This window comes from Nanorana parkeri, unplaced genomic scaffold (genome assembly GCF_000935625.1).
Source record: "Nanorana parkeri isolate BGI_ZX_2015 unplaced genomic scaffold, ASM93562v1 scaffold444, whole genome shotgun sequence".
Classification (NCBI taxonomy): Eukaryota; Metazoa; Chordata; class Amphibia; order Anura; family Dicroglossidae; genus Nanorana; species Nanorana parkeri.
The window spans coordinates 483,830-504,104 of NW_017306712.1; the positions used below are offsets into that span (position 1 = coordinate 483,830).

General features: G+C 38.6%; 1 protein-coding gene across 1 annotated transcript in view; it reads right to left on the minus strand.

Moving 5' to 3' along the window:
* The window catches only part of LOC108790078 (dystrophin-like), a 703,081-nt gene that overhangs the window by 471,606 nt on the left and 211,200 nt on the right, over nucleotides 1-20,275 (minus strand). The window contains exon 12 of the mRNA XM_018560268.1: nucleotides 1,915-2,090. Within this exon, the coding sequence (XP_018415770.1) occupies nucleotides 1,915-2,090 (176 nt within the window). The remainder of the gene's footprint in view (nucleotides 1-1,914; nucleotides 2,091-20,275) is intronic.

A 20,275-nucleotide genomic window follows, 5' to 3' on the forward strand; every position in this document is an offset into this window, starting at 1 on the left:
CATTAGAGTGTAAGCTCCTCTGTACAGAGACTGATGTGGCTGTGGGGGAGGGTACATTAGAGTGTAAGCTCCTCTGTACAGAGACTGATGTGACTGTGGGGGACATTAGAGTGATTAGAGTGTAAGCTCCTCTGTACAGAGATTGATGTGACTGAGGGGGAGGGGACATTAGAGTGTAAGCTCCTCTGTATAGAGACTGATGTGACTGTGGGGGACATTAGAGTGTAAGCTCCTCTGTACAGAGATTGATGTGACTGAGGGGGAGGGGACATTAGAGTGTAAGCTCATCTGTACAGAGACTGATGTGACTGTAGGGGAGGGGCCATTAGAGTGTAAGCTCCTCTGTACAGAGACTGATGTGGCTGTGGGGGAGGGTACATTAGAGTGTAAGCTCCTCTGTACAGAGACTGATGTGACTGTGGGGGACATTAGAGTGATTAGAGTGTAAGCTCCTCTGTACAGAGATTGATGTGACTGAGGGGGAGGGGACATTAGAGTGTAAGCTCCTCTGTATAGAGACTGATGTGACTGTGGGGGGGGCATTAGAGTGTAAGCTCCTCTGTACAGAGACTGATGTGACTGGCTCAGTGTTGTTCTCTGTACAGCATTGCGGTATATATATCATAATTATCATTCCTCATAATTGCTAATTGTACATGTTACTGCACAGTGTCAGTGCTCCTTTTCCAGCATCCTTAACACCTCTTCTTATCAGTTTATTACCACAGTCTCTTTGCTCCTTCTCCAACTTACTTTAGAGCACTTCTCTAGGTTATTCCACAATCTTGTTGCACCTTTTCCAGCATCCGTCATCACCCCTTATTCTCCATGTTACACCACAGTCTCAGTGCCCCTCATCAATCATCCCTCATCACTCTTTCTTCTGGGTCCCTGTTTCCATGGTACTTCATATTCCTATTGTTCCTTCTCAATCATCACTCAGCTGTTTTTTCCCAATATTTATACCAAAATCATATAATTCCTTCTACCTGAACACCTCTTATTGTCCATGCCACTCCATGGTCTAATTGCTCCTTATCCAGTTTGTTTCACCACCCCTTTTTTCTATGTCATCTAACAATCTTATTGTTCATTCTCTAGAATCTCTCAATACTCCTTCCTCTCATTGTCACTTCACAATTTCGCTAATCTTTTCCCAGCAGCCCTCATCACCATTTCTTCTCTATTTCATTCCATAGTTTTTTCACTTTGTCACTAAAATCCAGAATCCATAAGCAGAATCCATAAGCAACCCCTTTTCTCCTTACTCTACAGTCCTATGATAGTCCTTATGCCTTCAGGTACACATTATAAAATCCCACCAATACATTCACCAATTTGGAAAAGAATTATATAAAAAAGACAATCACATTATATGCACATATGCATGTAGCAGTGACAATAAGAAAGTTAGGCTTCTGAAATTATAGTAATGGGATAGTCAGAACTATAGCAATGCTTTTCTTTAATGTATGCATCCTTCTATATACTCTTTTTTTGTTGGAAAGTATTGAAAATGTTTCACAGATCTTCATTAAAGGGTTTAGTAATTGTTTAGCAATGCTGATTTCTACCAACTTTTCAGCTTATTTTTAGTAAATCAGGGCAACCAGCAATGATGATGTGCAGTAGCCTATATGAACCAGATTTCCTGTAACAGTTGTCATTCCAATGAAATATGAATTGTATTGAGTTACTGCATTTTCCACAATGCTCTTTTCTGCAGTTAATTATTATGCCTGCATATCCTTGCCCATAGGTAAAAAATACTTACACCTACTACCGTCATTATTCCCACAGTACACTAGGCTGCAGGTGTGTGTCTCTCACAATTTTCTTTCACACAGCAGAAATTTGTTTCAGCAATAGCATTGTGTATTAATTTCCTCAGGTGTGCAATAGCCATTTTCTCACCTCTTCCTAAGTTCTGATTCCACAAGGATCTGTCTTTTCTTCTGAGGTGGAGGCGGCGGGAGTTCGTCCTTACCATGCTTAACAAGAATTTGCTCCCTGGTGGTCACCATAGTTACAGTTTCCATTACAGTTGTCTGTGTTAGTGATGTCTGAGTGGTGGTGACAGCCTGTGAAATCTGTGAAAAGTATTGAGACAGAGGTCACACAATATTCCAGAGACTTCAGAGAAGACTGTTTGGAGTGTCAATAGAAAATAATGAGAAATTGCTCTTTGTATGATCAAAGTCTGGCCTCCAGAGCACAATAATATTAAAGGGAGCATACAAACACGGAGTTCCGTCTGGCTCAAATAATGTCAATTCTACATCTGGAGAAAGACACTTTTGATAAAAACTGTTTTGTTTTACACTATAAATCATGTCAGTTTTATTTTTCAGTGGATTACTTACATTAGGTATGACTGTGTATGTACAGAGAGTATAACATTTTTAACAAAACATAGGCACATCTAGACATTGAATAAACCAGAGCAAAAGGTAGTGACTATGTGAAAAAACTGTTTCACACAAAAAGAAATCCCCACTTAAAGTGTATGTATAGCCCAACTTTTCCAGTGTTGGATAGAGAGGTGGAGATTCAAAACTCCTGCAGTTCAGTCTTTGCTTTCTGTGTTTTGAGAGGATTTCACTACATTATGGAGATGCAACAGGAAGTAAGAGGAAATCTTTCCAAAGTGAAGGAAACTCTCCTTTTAGGCATTTGTCCGCTGAACAGGAGTCTACATTGGAATATTTTGTTCTCTCTTTTGTTCTGGTGACATATTGATAACCCATTACTTTTCTGTCTCTGTAACAATAGTCACCTGAAGAAACAGAGGGTGAATCTACCCAGTGAGGATGCAAAGAACAGTAAAAACTTGACAAAGGTTTTTACCCTTCCCCATTCTGTCCAAACTGAAAAATATATGTTTTAACCATACATAAACATTAACTGATCTGACTTCTTTAAACTGAAAGCTGATTGGGTGTGGTGTGCAACTACACTTACATGTAGCACACTGCTGTACTAAAAAAGCAATAAACATTTGAGACCCACTAATAATGTCCTTTAACTTTTTGTGACAATTTTACTTTTTCAGTTTTTCATTAATGTTACGTCATTGATATTGCCATAGTCAGACTGAGACACTTGTTGCATCAAGAGCAGTGAGGTAGCACAGCTAGGGTGTGGGAGTCATGACATTTTGAGAATAGATCTAACTGTAATGCCCAAAATATATGAAAAATATCAGCATACTACTATAGACAAAATATTAGTATTTGGTAGACTAACCCTTAAAATATACACTAAAAATATGTAGAACATATATTATGAAAAGTCTTTGATTTGCAGACTGCAAGGGCTGATACCTTGTGCCATAGGAACAACATTTGTATCTAATAAGCTTGCCTGGGTCCAGTAATATTGTTTACTTCAATAATTGTCAGCAATATTGTCTTTTGTTACTTTAAAACATATTCCAGTAAATATCACAATAATGCTTGAACAAGACATGCTGGTAGGTTAATTGGCTCCTCTCTAAGTTGGCCCTCTATGTATGCATGTGAGATAGGTACCTTAGATTGTAAGATCCTTGAGGGTAGGGACTGATGTGAATGTGCAACTATGTAAAGTGCTGCGTAAATTGTCAGCGCTATATAAATACTTGTATTAAATAAATAAACAATCATTTATCCTGAGCACATAAAAAAATACCCTTCTATAGCTGTTCATATTAGCTGTAATACCTGTCTAAAGTGTATGTCTAGACAAAACCTTTTTCTTTAGTTTTGAAACCCCTTTTCTGTTTCACTATGCTGGAGGGGAATATGAAAAAGCAACACAGACCACAATAATAATAATAATGCTTCTTTATTTGTTTAGTAGGGAAGGGTAGAACCCCTGGCAACATTTTATTGTTGTCAGTATCTCTATTTCAGATTTTCCCTCATTTCCTGTGTGGTGAACTCATTGTCAATGTGACTGACAGTAAGTGAAGGCAAATTGCTCTAACAGAGCCTCAGCTAGCAGTAAAAATCCAGAAGGGTTTTAATCCTTCTGTACTCTATCCAAAACTATATGGCGCACAGCCACAAAAATGCTAAAATGTGGAAACCAATAATTTATCAGATGAAAAAATTCAAACCCATTTTATAGTCACTTGCTTAAAGAATATAGATCGTATACACAGGCTGTTTCGCAGTGATCTGACTTTTACGCAACTCAAGTTATATAAAAGTAGTTGGAAACCCAGTTATGTTGTCATCTGTAATAACTAGGCCTCATAAATACATACTAGCAATGCTATTTATGAGATGTTAAAACTACAAACTGACACCTTTACTCTTTTAGGAAATTTTAACCAGTTTCTGTGGTTGACAGTCTGGTCTACATGATTAGCCCACTATTGTACAGACAGCCTTACTAGCCATTAAGGAGGTGCAGTTAGATGAGAAGGGAAGGGCCAGACTCTTGAACACTGTAGGTAGTTGAGAGTTGCAAATCAGAACAGCCAAGGATGAGCTCCTGAGGTGCTCAAAAGACAAGCCAAATTAAAGTGCAGGTGTCTGGATATGTCTTCTATGTCATATCAATGGAACATTAAAGACTGTTCAGGAGTTGTGATTTACTTTAAAGTATAGGGACCAGCAACAAGGTAACTAAGGCAACCCTAACTACATAACTTTTCTCCTGTGAACAAAGCTTCTGACATGCACCATACAGAAATCTGTAACCACACATTGCACAGCTTATCATGCTCATTGTAGCTGCACTCTATGTCTGCACTGTAGTTTTTGTGTGTGCTACTGAGCTACATTCTCCAATGCTGGCAACAAACAACCACTTTTATGGCCCAATAAACTCTGCATCAGGTCTGCTGAAAATCATCTCATATCAACTAGCTCAAAATTCACATGTGACTGGGTGGTGAAAGAAACCTTTTGATGTTGTACAACAACTGTGCCATTTTAGTGCTTCACTTCGGTTCAGTGTATGTTGAAGTTAAGATGTGACAGACTTTATAATTTGCCTACTTGGACATTGTTAGTAAAACCTACATTTGTTCTTCCATAACTAGCTACCATCCTGAACCCTAATTATGTGTACAGTAGTTTTACGTATAAACCCTCAAGATGTTTCATAAGTTGAGCACTTATGTGGCCATTGTCTCAAGCTTTTTCCACTCGTTTGCTTTTGACTTCTGTTTTGTACATACTTCACTTATTAGTGCATCAGAATAAATCAGACATTTGACATTATTAGTTTATTATGGGAATTGTTTGTATGGATGTACCGAGAAATCAGCTTTCTGAAAGGGTAATTACATTGCCAAGAGTTAAGAAACAATGAGTGCATGTGTGCAGACAAATCAGATTATTTAACTGTTATCAATAAGTAATTGCAAGCAAAAAAATATAGGTTTCAGTGGATAATTTTTAAATTGCTTCGCATAGCACATGTTAAAAGTATAACTGAAGCCAAAACTTTAAGGTTTTAAATAGAGTGGAGAAGGAACACCTGTCAGGTTTTTATTGCTGTCTGTCTGTCTCTATGAGGATTCACCCTCTCTATTTGTCCTGGTGACTTTTATCACTAAAAGTGAAAGTTAAAGAATTCCCCAAATTATGAGTTGTCACCAGAACAGGAATGAATGGGAAATCTTCCAATGGGGACATTAGTTCTGGTGACCACTTCCTGTTGTGACTATCAGACTTGAAGTGAAGGGAAATCTCCCCAAATGGACACAGATGGCAAAAAGCTCATAGGGTTTATAACCTTCTCTTATTCTATCCAAAACTAAAAAAAAGTTTTGGCTTAACATTCTACTTCAAGTGGATTTTCATATTATTCAGATTATTGTTCACACCAGACACATGCAGCTGAGGAGCTGGGACTGAAACAACCACTTATAAGTATGGGCATTCTTACAGCAGTGCTTCTCCTTTTTTTGGTTTGCACCCCTTTCAAAGCAGCTAACACCCCAAATCTAATTTCATGAAAGAACACTACTATTATCCCAGGTATCTCTGAGCGTGAGATGTAAAGGAGGAACATATCATGCATTGCCCATCTACCTTTCCATTTACTTGCGGGAAAGCTGACACTTGTTGTACAGTTGACATTTTTAACTGCAGTTCTATTCTTTCTACTACTTGCCCACACTATCAATGCTTTTTCCAAGAGAGAATACTACCATTTTTTTGTACTTACCAGTGTAGCTAGCTTATACTTAACATTGCCAACAGAGGTGGTAGCCAAAGAGCTAAAATCTTTACTGCTGCAGCAAAGTGGATTTTTTTTCTTGAATGTTTTTTAATTTCTTTGTTTAAAGACTTGCTGTCACGCACATATTTCTTTTAGATGCTTGCAAACATATATTTTCTACACTTTACACACAGGCCCCATCCCCAAAACACTAAGCCCTATGTCACAAAAAGGTAGGTATAGAAAATAAACTATTAGACATGTACACTGGCAAAAAAAAATTTTCGTTTCATTTCATTTTGATTCGGATTTTGTGTTATTCCATTTTTCGGGATTCGGGTGTGAAAGTCAATTCGGATTCGGAAATTCGGATTCGGACAAAATTCGTTAGCGGTAACTCGTTCGACCATTTGTTTTTGTTTCTTATTCGTTTTGTTCATTCGTTCACTGCAGCAAAGTGACATTTGAGGGCAAGAAAATGTTTTTCTCCTTCTCTAATGTCACTTTGTTGCAACGAACGAATAAGAAACGAAAACGAAACGAATGTTAGAACGAACTACCGCTAATTAATTTTGGAAACGGAAATTTGGATTCGTTTGCATTCGTTATATCTGTAATTCGGAATTCGGATTCATCCGAATTTCCGAAAATTCGTCCAAATTTCGTTTCGGAACGAATCGCACATGTCTAGAAACTACATCCTGAATAAAATACATGAAATACATATATGCAAGTGTTTTGTGCTCTACAATATGTAGAAGGTTGGTACTAGCAAACTAGCCAATATAAACAGCCTGGGCGCCACACAAAAAAGGGTATAGGCAGTAGTAAGGTTTCACAGGAGCATACATGCAAACAGCTTACATTTTAATAATCCAATTTTCCAGCAGGTCCCTGTCTGCCTTTCTTAAGAGAGAAAGCCAGGCTGTCAACCCTCAGGCAGATAAAAAAACACCAGTTCATCTAGGTATGTGTTCATTAAAATATAAAAAATGTAAAAGTGTTTTTAAAAGCAACTAGTGTAAATGCCTGAATTTGACTCGATATCAGCCTACTGTAATTCACGTGCAAAACGGAGATTGGGAGTGGAAGAAGCACCACAATGAATGATTGAATTATTCTGCAGTGGTCATGTGCTAGGAAAATGCTGATAGTAGTTATATACTCATATATTGCTTCTCCCTAGACTGTCCCATCACAGGCAGGTGACAGTGAAAAGACTTAGCTGTATTATTTAAATGCAGTGTTAGGTAGGCTGTTTGGCAAAGTTGTGCAAATCTCAAGACTAGATAGATAGAAATGCAAATCATTTGGTGGGTAAGGCAGTTCTCATATATTTAGTTTATCTATATCTTTAGCTATTTGCCTGGTGTTCAGGTTTAAAAGCCCATAAAACTTAGTTTTAGTGAAATATCTGATCTGTGAGCCAAATATCCTCCAGAGAAGCAAGTTTTTGTGAATTGGAGACAGTGAATTTTGTTGGGTTTACTTATCTCTCTTGCAGGCTACAGTATTCATGATTACTTTAAAGGTACATTTTGAGTTATAATAGCTAAAATAAGACAGAGCATTAAAAATGGGTTCTGAAATTGGAGAGCAGTCTACTCTAGTTGCCTATTAATTGAATGCATGCTCAGAAATCCCACCACATGTTTTTAGACAACAGTAAAATGTAAATATTCTTAATATAGTACACTACTTAATTGACTGTGCAAGTAAATGGAAAACTTGACATTAGTAGAACATTTTAAATGTCAATAGCATGCTTAGCTAAAGGTTTATTTTAGGAGCTACTGTTCTGCTATTTCAACTTACATTGCCAATTATTTACACCCTATTAAAGGTAAATATATATCCTTGTTCATAATGGGAAGCCATATTCAACACAGGCTTTTCAGTATCATTCTGCTTCCTGACATAACAGCATTCTTGCTAAGATTTTATTTTCCCTGTTCTGCTCAGATGTTACTGGTGGTTAGAGGATTCTGGAGAACATTTGTGCAAAGTAATATGAAAAATATGCTATTCGAAACATCTTCCAGATTTCCTGGTGAATAATTAAAAATAGAATATCATTCTGTTTCCAGGGAAATGACTAAAAGATTAGGTTTAGCTTCCCTGCCTCTGAACTATAGTGCTACGTATGTGGCATATGAGTCTTGTTCTATCAGTGCCTTATCACATAGTTCTTTTTCTAAAAGATTGCCATTTAAAGGAAAGCAAAAGGACTAAATCAGTGGGCAGGGAAATATCTATTGTATGAAAAGACGGCATAACTACAATTGTTTGCCCATTATAAATGAATTTGAATGGCTATTGCATAGTAGAACAACCTCTACCAGAAAAGGTGTTGCACAAAACAATATAAAGTACAATATACCATATTTCCATTATCATTATACATTTGATGAACAAACTATGAAAACAAATATTATTTACAGCTGGAGCATAACCTTGAAAAGAAGCAATGCTGTGTTTTAGAATTACCAAAAGAAGCATGCATCTTTTCATAACTCAGGAATAATTTCAATTTGTTGTTTAAATATACTACTTTCAAAACTATATGAATTTTATGTTTTACTTAGGAGTGCTCCAGAAATAACCATCTCATATTAACATTGCACACAGCAAGGAAAAACTAGAAGAAAATGCATGCAGATTTTTACAGCCATTGGGTAAATGTGCAGGAAAGCACAAAGTACCATTGCGTGAATTTACTTTGTTTTTGTTTTGATCATCACTAAAGTGGGAAATTCACATGTTTTATTGTAGCTCATGGGAAGGTTACAGCAGCATAAAACCAGGTTTCTGAAAATGGTTTGCTCATGCAGAACTGATGTTGCAAGGCACCTGCATAGAAGGAAAGGTAAAGTAGCTGTATTGTTGTCCTGCCCTTGTTTTGTGGAAAGGTAGTATAGGTGTGAAAAAATAGCCCCAGCGTAGATACATGTTATACCCACACCTGCAATCCACGATTTCTAGCCTGGAATTATTAAAAAATTAAAGTTGCTACTTCCAGTATATTAAACTTTAATTGCTTTAAAGACTAGAGATGAGTGAATCCACTAGTAGGCACTGCCATAGGGACATGAACCAAATTTTTGTAAACACATTGTACAGCGGAAAGAGGGTCTTTTCATGCAGCTTGGAGAGGAACAAAATAACATTGAAAACACACAAATCCTTTCAATAACATGATTGGGGATGCCAGAAAGCTGAATGTGGTACAATGAAATAATATGATTTTTATGGACAGCCTCAACTTCATAAATTGTACTTGGCTATGGAATAGATTTTTTTCATTTAGAAATTGCTTGGCTTACATACAGCAGCACCCCAGTCTGATTTATTTCAGTTTGGATTGATAACCATCAATAGAGGGGGCTAGGGAGTTTCTATCAAACTCTTATTAGGAATTAAGAGACCACAGAGGATACAACAGTGTATAACTTGTCAGCACACAGTTCTTCCACACTTTTATTTTCTTTTTCTTTTAAGCAATCAAGCATTTTGCAAACAAAAGGCATCTCCTAAAACAGATGGTCAAGAACAAGTGGATACTGTGCTATGAATTAAAATAAATTAAAAAAGGACCTGTCAAAAAAATAAAGAGACCCACAAATGAAATAAAACATTAATATTCATTTTTTAACATTCAACATTCATTTTTATAGGGAAGACTAGCCGAAACAAAATTACAGTTTCACCTAAAAATAGTTTAACAACATGAAATAAAAACCAATATATCCACACAATTAATGAAGACTGCAAAATGAATAACGGATTAAAAAAAAGCAATAGTAACAAAACAAAAATAGTGTGACCTAAAATAAAGGCCCTAATAATGAATAAACTCTACATAACCCTAAAATTAAAAACAAAACCACTGCATCCCTGAAACAAAAGTCCATGTTTTTAAAGGTAAGCCTTGCGGCAAAAATAAACGTTGTTATATATTCAGCATGCTGAAAGTGAATGCTGACCTCAAATAAAAAAAATAAACAAATAAAATTAACCTCCTAATCTTAATAATAAAAGGGCATCAAAGGGCTTGCTTGTTGGCAGAGCTAGGAATCAGATATGAAGTAAAGTTTCTGTAGGGTTAAAATTCCTACTTGCCTCTCATTCTTTTGTAATGTTAGGTGGGGTTATGATGGGTGAGGGGCTTCTCCAATATATGTTATTGAAGTCAATGAGAGAAATGCAATCCTTACATTTCAGTCCTAATTCTTTCTATGTGAACAGATCACTGTGAAGATGCTGAGAAAAACCTGAAATCAGCCATGTTGCCTTCTACAAAACATCTAAAAAGGTAGTAAATATTTTTTACAAATATTTTTTTCAGTATGGCTGACTAGATACACATAACAAACATATATAGGGTGTTTTCTCAAACTTGACTGCAAAAGTAAAAATACCCTTGAAGTAAATGAGCTGCCAGTGCATCAGAATGTATATAAAATAGGCATGCAACATTTTTTTCAGATGAAGCACATCACAATGCACAGTATTTTGTGTGGTGTACTTCAATGTACATTTGTCAGAGATGCGTTGCCTTTTTGTTTTTGGATTCATTACAAATAAAATGCACCACACAGGGATCCCAACCTGAAATAAGTCATTTCAGGGAGTTGCCCTTCTTGTCTCAGGGAGGTGCCCTCTGTCAACCCCCCCTGCAGGGGGGAGGGGGTTGCAACAACAAGGAAAAGAGCACCTCCTGAAATGAAATGATCTGCTGTTTTTTTTAGTGTTCTGACAGCTGCTGCCGTCAGGGAAAGAAATGGCATAGGAACTAATAGCTAGATTGCTATTGGCTATTTCAATTTGCAATAGCCAATAGCAAGCTGGTTATTGCAACCGCCCTCTGCTGCTGTCAGTCAGCAGAGGTGGACCCGATGGAGAACTTCAGGTCCACCTCTGCTGATTGGCAGCAGCAATGGGTGGGTGCAATAGCTAGTCTGCTATTGGCTATTGCAAATTGAAATAGCCAATAGCAATCTAGCCATTAGTTCCTATGCAGTTTTTTTTTCTGAGTGATGGCGGCCGGCAGCCCAGATGTCAGGAAAAAAGGCACTACGGAAATGTTTACTCCTCTAGATCGAGCAGAGTAAACCTTTCCGGGAGAAAATGTTTTTCTCCCGGCTGTCCGGTAGCCGTTATCTAATAGCGGGAGACTCCCGGAACATCCGGGAGAGTTGAGATGTCTGGCGCCACAATACACTAACATCACACGGTGCATTGTTTAAACTCTACAACACACAGATGGGCTAATGAATAATACAACTTTATTGTGTAGAAATGTGCAGAGTTAATTTATATTTATATTTTAAATGCAGGGAATGTAGGACCAATAGAGGTCAGATAGTAATTAAGGGGAGTTTGCAGCACATGGACATCAGTTCTTTCTAGTAGTAGTTCAGGCTTCCTTCACTGCCATCTCTTGCAGCCATTTGGCATATATTTCAGGGTAAAGGTCCCCACACACCTTACGATAATCGTACGATAATCGCTGGAAATCCCGCGATCGTACGATTATCGTAAGGTGTGTGGAAGCCGTGCGACCTTTACTACTGTAAGGTCGCACGACTTTAAACTTACGAACATGGTTCAAAACCCGCCGAGCATTGTGGGGTCTGTAGCATTTTCGTAAGATAAAAGCCGGACGGGCCGGTGTGCGCAAGCGCACACTGCCCGTTCGGCATTGCGGTCATCGGAAGCCCGCCCCTCGGGGGGCATGGCTTGCAATCATTGCAAGTACGATCTGCCTATGCAAGATAGGCAGATCGTACGTTTTTTTATGTACCTTACAACCATTGCAAGACAAAAGTCTTGCGATGGTTGTAAGGTGTGTGCCCAGCCTTAGGGACCACTTGAAGTCTGACAATTGCTGTCAGCTGGCTTCAAATACTCCCTGCTAAATCCTGAGAGTGTGTAAAGGTGGCCATACACTGTACAACCATCGCAAGACCTTAGTCTTGCGATGGTTGTAAAGTGATTAAGAAAACATACGATCTGCCCATCTTGGACAGGCAGATCGTACTCTCGATCATCGCAAGCCCTCCCCCCTGAGGGGCGGGCTTCCGATGACCGCAATGCTGAACGGGCAGTGTGCGCGTACCGGCCCGTTCGGCATTTGTCTCCCGAGCACCGTTCAAACCAGCCGAAAATCGTACGATCCTCGGCTGGTTTTCTAGCATGCTCCTTAGACAAAAGACGTGCGACCGTACAGTAGAAATGGTCGCACATCTTCGTTCACACTGCTCGATTCTCGTACGATCGCGGGATTTCCCGCGATTCTCGTACGAGAATCGAGCAGTGTATGGGCACCTTTACAGGGACAAATAAAAGAGCCCTTTAGTTAAAAGGAAAGTGGACAGCTACTGTATTTTTTATGCATATCATTATGCACTTTCAGGATCTAGGAGACAGAGGTTAGGCAATTGACAAGACAGCAACTGCTGGACATCAACTGTCACCTAACGCTCAAGCAGAACTGTAAAGCCTGTGACACACTGCACGCAGAGCCATGCAGAGTGAAGCAAAGCTGTCCGGCAAGGAGCTTTGCATGCAGTGTGTGAGCTGAGTGCAGTCAGATGATTGACTGCACCTTCAGCCAATCGGCTCATGCGTAACAACCAGCCAGACGGCGCATGCTGACGCGCGAGTTTATACGTGTGAGCCGATTGGCTAAGGATGACATTTTTCATCTCGGCACGCTCAGCTATGCGAGCTCTCACAAGCTGATGTGCCGAGGAGAAATTTACAAGACACACTGCTCGCGAAGGCAGCTCGCCACTGCTCCGCGCTGCTTTGCGTGCAGTGTGTCACAGCTTAAGGCTCAGACAAATGACCAGAAGGTGGTAAAGAGAGCCTGTACAGCTATTCACTGCTTCTACAACCACTGCTATGTTGTGCTGCTGTTCCTACCATCCTCATAATTGCTTTCAAGATTCTCTGGAGTTGTTAAACTTTAACCAAAGAAGGGTTTGTAAAATTTTTGATACAGAAAACTAGGTTTTATAGAATCAATGGCAAGTGGGATCTGATGCCATAACAGGCACATAGGGTTCATTACTTAACCTACTTATGACTATCTCTTCAAATCTTGTGATCTGTCCCTCTAAATAACTAAAATTGACCTTCGTTGACTATACATTAAGGATATATTTAAGTCTCAACAGTGATTGTAAGGTGAATGTGAAAAATGTGACAGCTCTTTTTTGCAGGAATGACTGATCAGTGTTTCAGACAGCTTCTCAGTCACATGTCTTTCTGTCCTGGTTGTTGACTGGTATAAGGTGAAGCATAGTCAATAGATTTGGAAAAAATGCGTGAGTGTATGGGTAAAATTATGAACCCTTTGCAGTCAGGTGGTCATGCTGGCTCTATAATAGAGCCAGTTAAGTACCTGGAAAAAAACGATGGGACTGGCTGTAGAGTTAGGTACTGTTCTCCCTTTGTGGATTGGCAAAGTCATTGGGAGATGAGAGTTGAATCTGGGGTTGTCTACTTTCCCAGTTATTGGCAAGAAACAAGAAAGTTTAACTACCCTGGAGAAGGTTTAGACAGAATTCAACATAAGTTGTTCCAAAGCCCCTGGCAGAGAGGCACTGTGAGTACTCAAAATGGTGAGGACTGTGAGAAAGTTCCAGTTTTGGCAGGTGAAATCTCCTGTTTCTATTAGGTCAGAAAGTACCTTATATGAGACTGTGTATAGTATACTAAACTTCCTCAAAGAAGTTTCATTTAAAGAGACAAACTATATAATTTAGAGACGTATACTGTAAAGCTCAGCTAGTGTGGAGGCTCTTTAAGTGGGACAACATTGTTGTATAGTTCATTAATGTCTAAGGTATCAAGGGCATTGCTCTATATTGCCACCTTTTCTGCTTGAAACCTTTTTCATGTTATTGTTCAGCAGAAGTTAGCAAGTGCATGTTCTTTGTGTGATCCACATTTCCAATGCCATACTGCTTCAGTGCAAACCAGTATGTGTTACAAACTCTGTGTTTACACATTATTAAATACTGACTGTAAAGCCTTCTAACAAGTGCAAACAATTTGACATTCATATATCTTCTATATTGTCAGATATCACTACTTTTAGCAAAGCATGTCTTTAGTAATTACTACTTTGAAACATTAAAATATACAAATGTGACATCAAATGAGATGCATTTACTATAATGATTTATTTAAAGGATAAATAATTATCTGTTGAGTTGTGTTGAGACTATGTAAAACTTTGAAGTGTAATTTTGCTGCTTTTAGGCTGTGCAGTTTTATGCCAGGACCCAGTAGTGAAGATATTGCACAAAGATTGTGGCATTCATAGCTGTAATGTTTGATTGGTATATTATGAACCAGAATTTACTTGATGATATCCATGTATTTTATGTAGCAAGAATGTGGATGCAGAGCTCAGGTATATTTTATCTTTTCATTTATTGACTTAGCAATTGGCAATTTGTGCGTTAGAATGGTAGGTGGGACAGTTTAATGATTTCTTTTAATGGTGTCCATATGTCTCTTTCTCATCAGGGCAGGTTGTAGACAGCTGAATAACTTCAACAAAATGAGTACCTTTTCATGATTAAATGTTCTCCGCTAGAAATTTAAAAATATTTTCAGCAGGCCGGTATTTTATAGATGACAAAGACAAGGAATGTTAAGGGGTTTTTTTTCCCTGCAAGCAGTTGTAAACTCAACATTTGGTCTGCAAATGCATGTTGGAGAGAAAAAACACAGTGTACCTACCCATAAATTTGTTTTCAATTATTTAATTGCTTATAAATTAGGTTACTAATTTAAATTCTCATGTTGTTAGGCTGCCACAAATTGACTGAAATTATCTTGAGAGTCTCTGTTGTGATCTTTGAGGGTGGATTAAATCACAAGAGCATGTAAATACTTTAATGTCCATAATCTGGACACTGGTGTGCTTTAAGATGACTTTAGAAAATAATATTAAACTTGAATTAAAGTACCCTGATACACTTAAAGCTGAACTCTGGGCAGCATATTTTCTTTATCTCTATAAATGTAATGTCATACCTTTCAGAAACACAAGTATTCCCCAATAAGAACTGCCCTCTGGAAGCAGTCCCCTTAATTTCCATTTTGTAAGACTGGTAGCCGCTATGCCCACTATTTTACTAGTCACCAGTCTTTTAACACCCCTCTGTAGTACTATTTTCAGTGAGCAGCGATGAAAATACATCACCACTTGCTGTAGTGAGAGGATCTGGGGGTTATAGGCTCAGGGTCTGACCTACCCAAAATCATTGCATCATTTGATTAGGAGTATCACCACCCACTGGATTGGCCACCTGCCCCCAAGATCGGCAACAAAGGAATCACTGGCATTGTTGCAATTCTACCTAAAATCTGTTTAATGCTTTATTGATGAGGGAGCATGCTTAGTGACTATGTTAAACCGCTGGTTTGTATCTACCTATAACCTATAGCAGGGATGACCAATCTCCGGCCCTCCAGCTGTGGTGAAACTACAAATTCCATGAAGCATCTCTCTCTGGGAGTCATGTCTGTGGCTGTGAGAATCTTGCAAAGCCTCATGGGATTCGTAGTTGCACCACAGCTGGAGGGTCGCAGTTTGGCCATCCCTGACCTATAGGAACTGTTGCCTTCTGTGCATAAAATGATGCAAAGATACTGGGCAGGTAAGGCAGGAAACTGATCCACCCTCTATCATTGCATCATTTTTCTGGGAGTACAACCACCCACTGAATCAGTTAACTGCACCCAATCCCACCCACAGTCACATGATGGAAATCATAGTTTTTACAGGTGTCGCCACACAGAGAGTGGAAGTGAAAGCCCTGGTTGCTTGATACCTCCTTCGGGTGCCTGGCCGTAACTACACTTTTTTAATGGAAGCTATGATATTCCAGGATGTAGAAAGGTATGAATGTCCTAAACAGTGGCTTTTTTATATAAAAATTAGAAGATTTATTATGTACAATTAACGGGAGTAGTGCAGCAAATTTACTTTATCCCATTGTCCAGCTTTACGATTCTTGCTTCGTCTTAGTACCAAAGCTTGTTTAATAGCAAGCTTCTGGTTGCATGGTCTGGCTTAGGTTCTAATTAAGCAAACTGTACTCCTCACAGTTTAAAAGCAATGTGACTACACTAAACATTCACAGCCGTGTGCTAGCCATGCCACATTATTGCTTCCTTGAAGGTACCCATGGGTGCCCCAGGTCTTTTACAATCCTATCAATGCCCCTGCCTTAATGCACAATAGCACATATTAGCATGTTGTGCTGCCATTCATTTTTAATGGCTACCCAGCTCTGACACATATTTGTTACAGCACATCAGAATGCACGGTAACACACTACTGTACATTGTAGTGTGCTGTATCAGAAAAAAATACTGCGTTTCCATTTTTTGTCTGGTCATGCGCTTTGGCAATTCATTCAAAAATAATGGTCTACCTTTAGAAAACACTGTTCCACATGCAATATTACAACACGCAGGAACTGAAAAGTGTGACTGGACCCTACATGTTTAACACGTATGCACTTTTGTAAGACATAAACAACCCTATGAAAATTCAGGGCTAATTAGTCCCAAAACTTGCCTAAGATGCTGTCATCACCATGAACCAACAATGCTGTCATCACCATGAACCAACAAATTACAAGAATCAATTATTATGATGTTATACATTTGTTTTTGTTTTTGTGGCGGGGAAAGGTGATGGCTAAGGCTACAGGGTGGCCAGGGGAGTACTGATTATACATGGAGTATCTGGGATAACTTGTGACCATCCTGTTAAGTTACTATAAAGAATTGACACCTCTCTAGCAGAATTCACAAAGTGGCTTGTATTAAGAATTTAAGAAAATCTAGGTAAGCCTTCTTAAAAAAAATAAAAAATTGTTTTCTAATCATTGTTGTACCAGCACACCACATTTTCTAAGGCTAACAGACATCCATGTGTGACACATTTTCTGAGATGTACAGCTACACTTGTGAAATCCACTCTGAAATAAATGTACCTGCTCAGCACCTCATGTTCTCATCATTCTGGCGTTGGAATCACCAGTTAATTTATATTCAGCAAGCATACAGCTTTCTCTGGTATTCTCTAGTTTTCTCTATTCTATTTTCCATGTAACATCTTGCAAAGCTTCCTTTTGCATTCTTGCTACCTATATTTATAAGTAAATTCTTATAAACATCAGAAGCTCTTACTACACACAGGACATCTCCTGGGGGCTTCTGGTCTAACTGCCTCCTGTAGTTTCTATCAAATCCTATGTCTCTCAATGTAATAGCAGGCACAAGGTTTAGATTTTTGGTTATAAAAAAGCAATTTCTGACCCTTAATCAAGCATACAAATTCAGCATTTTTCACTTGCTGACTCATGGCTAGTCCAACAGGTCCCAAAGATAAAATTTTCCCTAGGGCTTTTTCATACCAACGTGCTGAGGTAACCTTAGTTACACACTAATTATTCTAAATGAAACTCCAATGGAACTTGTGCTGCAACACACAATAGCACACAGTAACCCACAAGTTGTAGGAAACTGCTTTACAAATAATAGCATGTGCACTTATTTTTGGTGCATTTTGCTGCCATATGCGGTTCATTTAAATGAATGGGTTGCCTTAATGCAACACACTTTAATGCACATACTCTAAAGCACCATAACAGTTTGACTGAGCCATTACACAAGGCATTAATTGTAAAAATTAGTTCTGTAGTTTGTGTGTTGATACTGAAATTCTTGGTGAGACTGGTATATTTATTACCATCAACTTAACACAGAGTCCATCAATGAAGCTCACTAACATCTTGATTCAATTTTTCATGCCACTTTCATACCTGTATGACATTACTTACCTCTTGACAATTTTTGTCTTATTTCACTAACACCTTTATAATCATGAAAATAGTTATCTTACTGTCTTATGATTTTGATTAACATGTCTATGTAAACAGAACTTACAAGTGATAGATGCTCAACTAATAAACACAGCACTGCTGTTGGTCCTTTGTGCTTAAATATTTCCTTAAGAACATCAAAAAAATTACAATCATAATGGAAAACTAAGGAAACCCCCTTTTTATCTCTTAGGCTAAAAGTTTAAAATATATTTTTTACACTGTACACCTCACATACACAAACCAGGCTTCTGTTTCCCAGATTTGCAAAGATGCCACCTGGTCTTCTGTTCACACATTCACTAAATTTTAACTAGATGAATAATCAGGCTTCATCTACTGCCATCTTTGAATGTAATGTCCTTCAGGTGGCTCTGTGAGCTTCCAGTTTACCTGTTTTTTCACAGGTCTGTTAACCACTAGTAAGGGCATTTTCTTACTATTTGCGCACACATGATAAAATATAAATGTTTGGCTAAAAAACAGCTTCAAACCCCCAAACAATGATATATGTTCTGAAAGCAGAGGCACTGTAGAATACAGAAATACTAGTTGCAAACTGTTATGTTGCACAGTTTTTGCACAAATGTTTATCAAACCAGTATTTTTAGGAAAAAATCTCAGCACAGGGATGGCGGTGCCCAGGGAAGCCAACGCCGGTTGGTTGCGGCGGGGGGGGGGCGCCGCACAGTAAAAAAGATCCGGCGGCTGTAGAGACGCCGGATCACTTGTACATTGACAGCAATCATCTGCTCTTGAAACAATACCAAAAACATGGCTGCTGTAGCAGCCGTGTTCTTTTTTTTATCCACTTCTGCTGGCTGCCGTCTATAGACGTATTGCTGCCCGGAAGTGTTTAAGGTGCCCATACACCTTACAATTATCTGGAGATTTTTGTCTGCAATTGCGTTTTTATCCGAAAATCTGCCAGTTGATGGGAAGTGCACAACTGCAATTACTGTACAACTGGCAGATTTTTGTCTTTCAAGCAGGCTATAAAACTTTTGTCTAGTTTGACAAAAATTGACAGGTTAGTGACGTTGTTGTACAACAAAAATCTCAAGATGCAAACGGCACATGCTCAAATGAAAATCTGTCCTTTCAATTAATGAAAACCGGCCAGGTTATAGTGCTGACGATCGTTAATTGCGAACGACATTGGTCTGTGCATGATTGGCTAGTTGTAAGAAAATTGAACAAGGGTAGGATGTTTAGACAAAAAAAGTTGTACAATGGTACCTTTAAGCTGGCCATACACTTATATATTATCTGCAGATTTTCTATGGTCAGATGGAAAAAGTGCAACAGATTCCTCCATCTACGCTAAACCATGTGGAGGAATCTCCCACTGGGCCAAACTTCAGTATCTTGCTAGTCGGCCCCACTGGCTCTCAAAACACCTGAACAATGCCTGCATCCAATAAGATTGTACAGGTATTTTGAGCGCAAGAGGGGCCGACTAGCAAGATACTGAAGCTTGGCCCAGCGGAAGATTCCTCTATCCACACAGTTTAGCGTAGATGGAGGAATCTGTTGCACTTTTTCCATCTGACCATAGAAAATCTGCAGATAATCTATAGGTGTATGGCCAGCTATAGAGTTTTTTTTTTTTGCTATGTTGCCCACCCCTTAGTTGAACTACTTTTAGGCATCTCATACATCTCAGAATCCCTCTGACCCTATGTCCCTTAATTAACAGTTCAGTAAACAGGAAATTTGACTTACCTTTAAATCCATTTCTTTGATAGCATTAATCAATGTGAGAGATTGTATCTTGGCTAACAGTTTTTTTTTTTGCCAGTGTCCAATTCTCCTGTATGCAGCAAAATAGCCTACATGTCTCAAAATTCTTCTTATCCTGTGTCCCTTAATAAACTCCAAGTAAAGACTTTACAGTAAGTCAAAAATCCCGTTTTTTTCCCGGATCAAAATTAATGCTGGTTATAATTTGGAGGTATTGCAATGTCACAACAATTTCAAATGCAGGAAAGTTGTGCAAAGAATGTTGATCAATGCTTATCTGCAAGCACCCAAAACAAGGCTGCCTGCTCTGTCCCTAACTCTAATTCACATTGGCCAGTTCTCTTATCCCTAACATCATCAAAAGTGGCAGATACACTCCTGTGCACCAAAGGGTAGGTTTACATGTGAATTAAAAAAAACAAAAAACATTCCTGTTATTGGTTTTTTTAACTTGA